We start from the raw sequence: 10,143 nt of genomic DNA, 5'->3' as shown, positions 1-10,143 counted from the left end.
ACACACATAGCTCTGCACACTTGAACTCAAGCAGACACATATACACAAATCTACACACAGACATTTCTCTGGCCTCAGAGGAGGCTAACTAAGCGGTCTGTGATTATGGGGTGTGTCTTTGTCTCATTTAGTGGTTCCACAAGGAGACAGTCTTCTGCTGCGTCAGACGGACACACACACATCCTCTCACACACATGCAAATACCACTTAAATAATCACTTGGGGATGACAGATCCCACAGTTTGAATTTGTTTGACCACTTTTAGAGGAGCTGAGAAATGTAAAAATGGGTGTAAATGATTGTACACATTTGTTTAGCTGATCTTTGTTTGTCATGTAGTGAGATTATGCACACACAATAGGAAGCTGCTCCAACTGAACACAGTACTTACACCAAAAAGTGTGTTCAGACTGCAAACTGTCCTGAAAGAATAATCCTGAGTATTTTCTGAAATTAGTAGATAATAGTCTTTTAGAAAAGACTTTCAGATTATGCCCTATCCGTTGTTCTTTCAGAATAGACTTGCTCTCTAAAAGAGAAGAAATAAAAGAGTAAATATGAAATCATTCACCAGCAAACTTTCTAGATTTCATTCATCTTTTAATTTGGAAAAATATTTTTTTTTCCCAGTAATAAAAACAACAGCCTCTATACATACGACTTTTCTCTCTTAAATACAACACAGTCACAGTGGTCTCAAGTGCCTAACACATACACGCACACGTACACATACACACACCCACACACACATGCATACATACATTATCTGCCAAATAAAAACAATCCAACTTAAATTATAACAGGTTTAACAAAAACATCACAACAAAACAGAGCACAAATAATTACATAATTAAATTAAAAGAATACATCTTTATTTAGATAACAAATAAAATAAAAACAAAAGATCCTAACCGGCAACGGGCAGGATGATGGCGTCCTAGAATCGGCTAATAATGGAAGACTGGAAGTGATGGGGGGGGGGCAGTGCATACATTGACACCATACACAGGCAATACCCCTTCTGTGCACACACACTCACAGGAACACATCCACACACACCTCTATAGTGCAACGAGGCCTTGGCAGTTAAGACTTTATAGCTCAGCCTGCTTAGAAAAACACCACATCATTGGGAGGTCAGGAACAATTTGGAGTTGATGCACCAATGATTTCACTGAAAATATGCAACTAATGAGTTCAACGTAGAACATAGGAACTAACAGATGACTTGATTATGAAACATCATGGCCTTTTTTTGATTTCTTTCGCCTTGTTGTCCTTTTGCCCTGCTTAAAACGTTGCCCTATGTATCACAAACCTTCAGGGGTCAGAGGCCACTATGGCCCAACAGAATCCACGTCGGATCGATCTGCAGTCGCTACTGGAGTCTTCCCTTCCCTATTCTCAGCTGAGAACCCGCTCAGCTGACACTGTCTCTATCAGTGCTGTAGAGTTAAAGGTGTTCAGCTGCTGTTCCCCTCTGTAATCTTTAGTAGTCTTATCAGGAAAGCTCCACTTGAGATTCCTTGAATGATTTCTTGGAAGTGGGCGGACTACAGCAGTAGAGTTGCTACAGCTCCACGATCCACTCTGCAGCACTGAGCAGAACGTTAACGGGTCAATATCCATGGCAGACTTTACACGGTATTGTAAAACCACAACACATAACAGTACTACAAGTGTACTTTAAAAGTTCTTAGTACGCTAAAGGTACTTCACTGTTTATTCAATCAGTACGCCATGGTACAACAATATCATCGATCTTCATCTTTGTCAATGCTCTGCTGCTTATCAAGGTCAAAGAGTTCATCCTTTTATGAGCTGGAATTCGTCCGGAGCTTCAGAAGACGTTAAAAGAGATTTTCGTCAGTTTCTCCAGCTGTCTTCTTTAACTGTGTGAGTTCTCAGGCAGCACTGTTTTTATACAAAGTCTGCATGAGTGCTTGCGCTGTGTCCTGGCGCCTTTGTACGTAGCACTTGGTCAGCAAATGCCTGCATTCATCATCCAGGTCAAAAATATCCAGAATTCACCCGTAGTACTAGTGTAGTACTCCGTCCTCGCCAAGCAGACACTGACGCCGCACTGGCTCGTCAGCACCTTGGCTCAAAGTCCACTGGGAAATACCAGGGAACAGCAGCAAACAGCAGGAGTAAAACCTCCCAGAAACAAGCTGAGCTCTACTGCTCAGGGTTGGTCCGTGTGGGCTGCCTTCAGCCACAGGAAACTGGTATCATACCTTCAAAGACAGAAGAAAAAAAAAAGAAGTCAGTCCTGATAGAAGTATCTTTCGTAGGATCTGTAGGTAGACATATCTCTTTTTGGGTACTCACCTCTGTAGCGATGATACATTCATCCTTCTGGTCTGACATCATGTAGACAGACTGGTATTTGGTGTCAGGGGTACACAGGTACCGGCTGTCACTGGTACTGTGGCTTTCAGCATCACTGGTTAACTGGACTTTGATGTCACTGTTTGATTGGCATTTGAGATCGCTCGCTGCGTGACAGTTCAAATCAGTGGATGACTGATATCTTGCTTCACTGCAACTCTGGGACTCTAGGACTTGTTTCTTTTCTAATGCATCGCTGTGGGATCAGAGCAAAACAGATTCAGAAATGCTGTCCTTCACACACCACATTCTTTGATTGTATCCAGGGTGATAGCTCAGTTTTATGTTAGTACTTGTATACTATTCATGCAGCATGCACAGTTTACATACGTCGAACTTATTTTTACATCAGTGTACCTGTTTTGTCTCTTCCTAAATCCTTCCTCGGAGTCAGAGTCGTCCAGCATTTCACATTTGGCTTCTGGCTCGTCGTGTTCCCCCTCTTTACGAAGTGACAGCTCCTCCGGCCGGAGCTCATGCACCAGGTTGTACTCTACACTGGGGTAGCGAGTCTTAAAGCCATTCTTCTCTGATCCATTGAGTCCACTGATTCCACTTAGACCACCCAGTGACCCAGCAAGGTCCGAATGGTAATCTACCTTCTTGTTTGTGTTTTTAATCGATGTTGCCATCACAGGAACCAGTTCCTTATCACTACGCAGACAATTATTGGTGGTTGTCAGGTTGTTCATGGTCTCGTGGCTGTCACTGTTGACGCTGTCGCTGTGGTGACTGTGTCGGTCCTGCAGTTTCACTCGGATATAGACCACCAGCACCGAACAGCTGATCAGAATCACAAGAACGAGGAAGACGCCAGCGCAGACAGCCGTCCAAGGGAATCCGCTTTCGTCATCCTGCTCATCTTCATCGTTTCCGTTCTCAGGTGAAGTATATCGCTGGTCCTGTACATCCACAACCGGCTGAGAACCCCCGGGAACCTCAGGGAGGAGGAACTGGCAGTTATGACCACCATAACCGGGGACACATGCGCACACGTAGCGACCCCCGCGCTCATGGCAGGTGGCCCCATTGTGGCAGGGGTTGTGATGGCAGCGGGAAACAGGGGAGCTACAGTTTTTTCCAGTATAACCTGCAAATGAAGGTTAGAATTTAGAATATTGTACAAAATCACATAGAAATTACACTAAAAGGTCTGTTGGCTGCTGTCATACCTGGGGGGCAGGTACAGGTGTAGCCATTCACTTCCTCCTGGCAGGTCCCACCGTTCTGACAAGGGAAGGAATGACAGTATCCAGAAAAGCTGCTGCTAACCTCACAGTTAGCGCCTGAAAATCCCTCGGGACACCGGCAGAGGTACGAGTTCACCAGATCCACACATTCTGCACCTGCAGAGGGCAGCAGCATTTAAAACATAGCCACGGACTTAGTTCCCCCCTGTATTTTGCTTTCTAAGTTAAGGTTTCATCATCAGTTAAAAACATAGAAGAGAGCGTACCATTTACACAAGGGTTGGAGGAGCAATGGTCAATTTTCTTCTCGCAGTTGAAGCCAGCATATCCCGCTGGGCACTGGCAGAAATAGCCACCTTCAGGGTTGTCCACACAATGGCCATCGTTGAAACAAGGCCCATCTGCACAGGTATTGGCACTTAACTCACAGTTGTTGCCATAGAAACCCGGCGGGCAGGTGCACTTGTAGCCGCTGTCGTTGTCCTACATTGGCAGCAATGAAAACAGCAGTTATCCACAAAGCTTTTTGGCACGGTCGTACATAGAAGCACTATTTCCTCTGGAGATTATACTCACGATGCAGCTGCCTCCATTGCGACAGGGATTTCCAGAACATTCACTGACTTGGATCTCACAGCTGGCACCACTGTATCCGGGTAGACAGGAGCACGTGTAGCTGCCCTGGCCAGTGTTGGTGCAGGTGGCTCCATTAAGACAGGGCTTGTGGTGTGTACAGTAGTTCAGGTCTGGAAACATCAAACATAATATGTATGAGCAAAAATGATTAAATATGAGGTAAAAAAGGGAACAATTATGCCGTAGAGAGTAGGAATGGGTGATATTTTACCGTTCACGATATACCGTCAAAAAAATTCCTCACGATAAGAATTTGTCATATTTGTCAATAAAAACGATAATTTCCCCTTGACGACGTTTTTGTGTACTGGTAAAGCTGATTTTTGGAAGGAAGGAAGGAAGGAAGGAAGGAAGGAAGGAAGGAAGGAAGGAAGGAAGGAAGGAAGGAAGGAAGGAAGGAAGGAAGGAAGGAAGGAAGGAAGGAAGGAAAACAAGGAAAGAAAGAAGGAAGGAAGGAAGGAAGGGAGAAAAGATGACGGGAAGAAGGAAGGAGAGAGCAGGAGGAAAGAAGGAAGGAAGGAAGGAAGGAAGGAAGGAAGGAAGGAAGGAAGGAAGGAAGGAAGGAAGGAAGGAAGGAAGGAAGGAAGGAAGGAAGGAAGGAAGGAAGGAAGGAAGGAAGGAAGGAAGGAAGGAAGGAAGGAAGGATAAATTCCCGTTGATGACGTTTTTGTGTAACAAACATGGCGGATCTGAGAGTGAGATAGATTTATAGTCGAAAAAAAAAAGTTATCCGGATAAAAGACAGAAATTATCGTGATACATTTTTTAGTCCATACCGCCCATCCCTAGTAGAGAGGCACGACCACAAAGTAAGTGTGGGAGTAAACAAACCCACCTTGGTTACAGAAGAGCCCACCCCAGCCCTCCTGGCAGTTGCACTGCCAGGGTTGTTGGCAGGTGCCATGGAGACATCCTGGGTAACGGATGCAGTCATCGCAGTAACGCCCACTGAAGCCCACACGACACCTGGAGACAGAACATTGTGTTTATAACATGAATAAGGTGGGAATTGTGATTCCAAAATATTGGAAGTAATATATTTATGAAAACTAGAAAAACCCATCATAGGAATTTGTTTCGACTCACTTGCACTCTCCTGGTTTATCACAGAAGCCGTGCTCTTCATCACATCCAGGAAGGCAGATTGCTGCAGAGAAGACACAAACAGTGGCAGGTGAATCGTGGGAAATTCAGCATGTTTGCTCTCCATCAATGTCCCATTCAGGGGGCCTTTTCAAGCTGCCGTCTGCTTGCCTGTCTGGTCGGTGCCCCAGTCTCTCTGCTCGTCTGGTGGCCTGACTGACTGTCTAGTAGGCTATGTTTCTATCTTGTATTATTCTTTGTTTTCGCTCATTACTTAAGCACGACAGATGATATCGCGGTCACTAGTTCATTACTGACCACCTGTAGGCTTCTTTCTTCAGTGCTACAGCTGTTAATGAAAATGTTGCTTTTCAGCTTGAGAAGCCAAAGTGGGAACTATGGCAGTTTTGGTCACCAAACAGGAGAACCAGCCAAAAAGCCCCCTCTGCTAACATGGTTGCTCTCCAACACAAAAGTCTCCCTCACAAAGCCTCCTTTCTCCCCTTGACTGTGGGTCAGAAGTCCCTTTTCTCACCCCTTGCCCCTCTCCTCCTACTTTTCCTCGCTTAGTCTTCCATGCACCTATCCCCTCCCCTTCTCCTCATCTTCTTCTTCCTTTCCACTCTTATATTCTCCTTTCCCTCCTCCTCTCCTCCTGTCTCTCCTCATTTCCCCCCCATCCTCCTCCTCCTCGTCTTCCCCCCAGGGCCAGCTGGTCTGTGTGGAGCTAACCACCAGACAGCTGCTCCATTGTCTCCTCTCACTGAGCAGCTGCCCCCTCCACAACAATACACAACCCGGCTTGGCCAATCACCGACCTGAGCAACAACAATACAAGACCCCCACTTGGCCAATCGGGGAGGAGGTTTTGGGGCAAGGAGGCCCCAGTGGTCTAATGGAAGGCACGCGGCGTGTGAATTACTCAGGAGCCACTGCGGCTCATTAGAATGGAGGCCTCTGGTGCTATGGGATAACTAACTGACGCCTGTTGCACACGGGCCCCACATTATGAGGTGGAAAAAGTCTCTAACAATAAAGAAAGGCAAATGACTGTTGGGGAAATCAACTTTGAAATGTGGTTGTATAAACCGTGCAATAAGTGAGAACCTACCCAGACATTGCTTCTTTAGTTTTGACAATCAAATAATATATTTTGTTATGATAGATGTGGTTTCCATCTAAAGTGAGACCAAAGTACGCATGCATTATTAAGCAGTATTTTGAGATCGGATCCCTTCTGTAAACATCAGCCCTCACTGCAGCTGACCAAGCTTCTCCTTCACTTTCTCAATCACAGAAGAAGCTGTCTTCAGAATGAATTATTAACTCATGCATTACCACTAAGCTGAAGCAGCATGCCTTTCTCTCCCATTATCTAACATTTATGGCATTTTCTTACACTGCTTTACACAGACTTTTGGAGGGTGTTGGAGTAACTCTGGTGCAATGCATCAAATGTTTACATTTATGTTTTTAATTGCACATGGTCCCTCTCAAATAAAATTTAAGTAAGTAAGTAAGTAAGTAAGTAAGTAAGTAAGTAAGTAAGTAAGTAAGTAAGTAAGTAAGTAAGTAAGTAAGTAAGTAAGTAAGTAAGTAACGAGTAAGCCCACTCACGTTCAGTGCAATACGGGCCCTTCCATCCAGAGTTGCATATGATCTCTCCACGTTCGCCACAGGTGAAATGTCCAAAAGCATCATCTCGGGGCCGGCAGAAGACTGAGCAGCCATCACCGTAGTAGTGCTCATCACACAGGAAGCGGTAGGAGTAACGCAGCTCTGTCCGGCCAGATGTTTGCATGTCTTTGGACCATTCTTCTCCCACATTGAGATGGCGCTGAGTGGCGATCCTGCTAATCAAACGCTCCGGGTTGTCTGTGTAATAAAAGGGTGCCATTTGTTATTATTATTTCTATTATGATAAAATAACAGAAAAATGTCACATCCACGAACTATCATTTAGTTTTTATAGGATTTAAGATCTGTGCACTTTCATCTCAAGAAAAACTATTGTTTACTCCTCAGCAAAGATGGCAATACACTTATAAACTGAAAACTAAAAACTTTTAAAAATTAGGCTGCAAATCTGTCCTTAATAAAAGGCTTTACAATGGTTCCAAGTCTGAATTACAACAATGTTTTTCTTGTGGACCTTTTTTTCTTCCCCCAAATAGAAACAAATGACACCATTAAAAACAGTACTTCCCACAATCTCCCCTCTGTCCACCTGTCACAAACACACTCTCTACTGTACTGTATTCAGTGAGTGATGAACCAGGATAGTAAAATGACGACAGCAAAACATATCAGTGGGCCAAATCTGAGAATGTATTAAGGTGATAATTATTATTTGCCACACACAAATCTATAAAAAACCGTGATGTTGAATAAATAAAGCCAGATTTTATACCAGTGTCTTGTGACAGAAGTTAACTGTGAGGACCATTTAAGATGGAAGATGCATATGTTATAAATAAGTAAATGCAGGTGACTCTCAAATGTGTTTTATAGCAACAAGAAAATGTAAAACATAAAACAAATGGAGAGTGGCCTGATTGTCTCTGATGATTGAGTGCAGATCATGTCTCTTCAAGAAAACAAGGGCACCATTGGCCTGCTTGTCTGTCTTTGGGTACTCTGTTGTCTTGTCTGGCTGTCACCCACCTGTTGTCAGGTCGTCCAGGGAGTTGGTGTGCAGCGCTTCAATGATCAGTGAAAACGTCCCCTGAGGAAAGACAGAGAGAGTCAACAGCTGCTCGGCCTGGAGGTCTCGCTCCCTCCCTCCCTCCCTCCTCAGAGAGGAGCGGAGGGCCATTAAGAGGCCGCGCAATAAACTTCACAGCTTAATTCCCGTGTTGATTAGGGGCCTAATAACGCCGACTACCTATTCCCTTTTTCACACCCCTGCTACTATCACACTCTGACACCGCCGTGAAACAGAAACGGGGCGGAATTTCACGCTGCGCTGCCAATGATGTGCCAACTCAGAGGATGTTATATTTCCCACCACGGCTGATCGGAGGAGAGGATGGTTTGGTGAGCGCCCTGCTCCCCCTCTCTCTCTCTCTTTCACACACCCTCCTCCCCTCCCGGTTTTATCCTACCAAAGAGCACAGAAACACTACAATAGACTCCCTCACACACTGCTGACAAAGACCTTCACAAGTGTTGAGCTGGGGAGCATCTGTTGCGTTTTGTATTCTTCAAAGCAAACATGTCCCACTGGAGGAAGACTACAACGATTTCCCTATCTGCCCATGGATTTGATTATTTCCTCAAAATGTTGGCTCGGATATCAGTGGAAAAAACGACATTTATGTGAATTCACCATCCTACATCAGTCCTATAGTCAGTGGTGGACAGTAACGGAGTAAATTTACTTGAGTACTGTACTTAAGTACATATCCAGAGGATTTGTACTTTACTTGAGTATTAGATTTCTTTGGTACTTATTACTCTTACTTGAATACATTTCCAAGACAAATATTTTTACTTTTACTCAAGTAAATTTCTAGGAAGGCTGAAAAGTACTCGTTACTTTCAGGTCTGCTGTTTTTTCTTCTTCAGGTATTATATAACATTGTGGTTCTAAAAGCAGCACATCAGTGCAGCTGGTTTCAAAGAGTTAATTCTCAGAAACAAGAGTTAAAAGATCCTTAAATTAATTTAGAAAAAATATAGTAATTTACTGATGTGGAAAATAAGAAATTTACTCTTACTTAGAGTAAATTTAAAAGTATTTACTTTTGGATACTTAAGTATCTGTAAAAGCAAGTACTTTTCTACTCTTACTTGAGTAATATTTTGACTTAGCTACTTTTACTTGTAACGGAGTAAATTTTGACCAGTAGTATTTGTTACTCAAGTACTGGGGTCGAGTACTCTGTCCACCTCTGCCTATAGTCACATTTACCCATGCAGAAATGCAGAAATCATCCCCTGCAGTTACTCACTGGCCATGTGAAGCCGAAGGGGAAGTGGATTGGGTTGGTAAAGGTGTCCGCATTGGTCTCCGGCACCTGGAAGGAGTTGGATCCGAGCACAGGAGTCACAGCTCCGCCGTAGGTGCACGGGGGTTCTGGGGAGACGCTGGCCTGATAATGCTTCAGACAAACTCGGAAGAAAGTCTTGCATTCGCACTGCTGGTGGCCCTGTGGATGTGCAGGGCCTCCCGGGCAGCAGTTGGCGTTCCCTGCTATCCCCTTCTTGTTGAGAAACTCCTGAAGCTTCAGTTCAAACACACCGGAGCACAAGACCTAAAACATACATAAATCAGTTTGGTCTGTTGGAAATCCTTCTTAAGCTGAGCGCATGTATAATATATTTAGCTATATATTAATATGCAGACAAAAAGCGTGCGCAAATCCCCTTAAGTCAACTTGATTTCATTGGACCTACCTGGCAGGTGAATAGGGACAGACTGACAACTAGGAGCAGACACAGGCGTCCCATTGTGTTGACAGCCCCTCAGCAAGTAGTGAAAGCTCCACAGGTCCGTGTAGCACAAGTCAAATACTCATGGATGAAGTTAGAAAAGCTCTCAGTGGTGTCACAGTCAAAATGCGCTCTTCACATGAAAGAATGAGGACGTAGTGAAACTTTTCCTGGAGTGCGTCTGTTTTCGGCCGCTCTATTTGTCCACAGCAGGCGTGAGTTTTTTTTTGGCAGAAAGAATTAAAAGTTTGGCAGTTGTATAGTAATCCCCAGCACCATGCAGGATCCCACTGAAAAAGGTGTGAATGAAATCTCCCGGTGTAAATATAACCATTAATTCCAACCGGCCGGTGTGGTGTGGAGACAGCAGCCCGCGATGATCTTGTTTACTTTTCCAATTGATTGCTC

General features: G+C 44.3%; 1 protein-coding gene across 1 annotated transcript; it reads right to left on the bottom strand.

Moving 5' to 3' along the window:
* Nucleotides 1–265: 265 nt before the first annotated feature.
* dld (deltaD) lies at nt 266–9,942 on the bottom strand. Its single transcript, XM_061744753.1, has 12 exons — nt 9,700–9,942; nt 9,255–9,557; nt 7,966–8,026; nt 6,919–7,176; nt 5,305–5,365; nt 5,054–5,184; nt 4,159–4,328; nt 3,849–4,065; nt 3,565–3,738; nt 2,750–3,482; nt 2,333–2,588; nt 266–2,238 (listed from the first exon to the last, which is right to left on the bottom strand). The coding sequence occupies exons 1-12, from the start codon at nt 9,751–9,753 to the stop codon at nt 2,233–2,235; spliced, it is 2,424 nt and encodes an 807-aa protein (XP_061600737.1). The 5' UTR covers nt 9,754–9,942; the 3' UTR covers nt 266–2,232.
* Between the last annotated feature and the right edge of the window lie 201 nt (nt 9,943–10,143).

The sequence above is a fragment of the Cololabis saira genome, chromosome 2, assembly GCF_033807715.1.
Source record: "Cololabis saira isolate AMF1-May2022 chromosome 2, fColSai1.1, whole genome shotgun sequence".
Taxonomy (NCBI): domain Eukaryota; kingdom Metazoa; phylum Chordata; class Actinopteri; order Beloniformes; family Belonidae; genus Cololabis; species Cololabis saira.
Note: the sequence above shows the minus strand (reverse complement) of the source record. Positions and strands in the feature narration are given on the sequence as shown.

What these genes read in the sequence shown, in the direction of transcription:
- dld (XM_061744753.1), bottom strand. Translation starts at nt 9,753, where the DNA reads ATGGGACGCCTGTGTCTGCTCCTAGTTGTCAGTCTGTCCCTATTCACC. An exon ending in TGGGCTCTTCTGTAACCAAG is followed by an intron (nt 4,329 to 5,053) that starts GTGGGTTTGTTT and finishes TGATGTTTCCAG; the next exon opens with ACCTGAACTACTGTACACAC. An exon ending in TTTAGGAAGAGACAAAACAG is followed by an intron (nt 2,589 to 2,749) that starts GTACACTGATGT and finishes CTGATCCCACAG; the next exon opens with CGATGCATTAGAAAAGAAAC.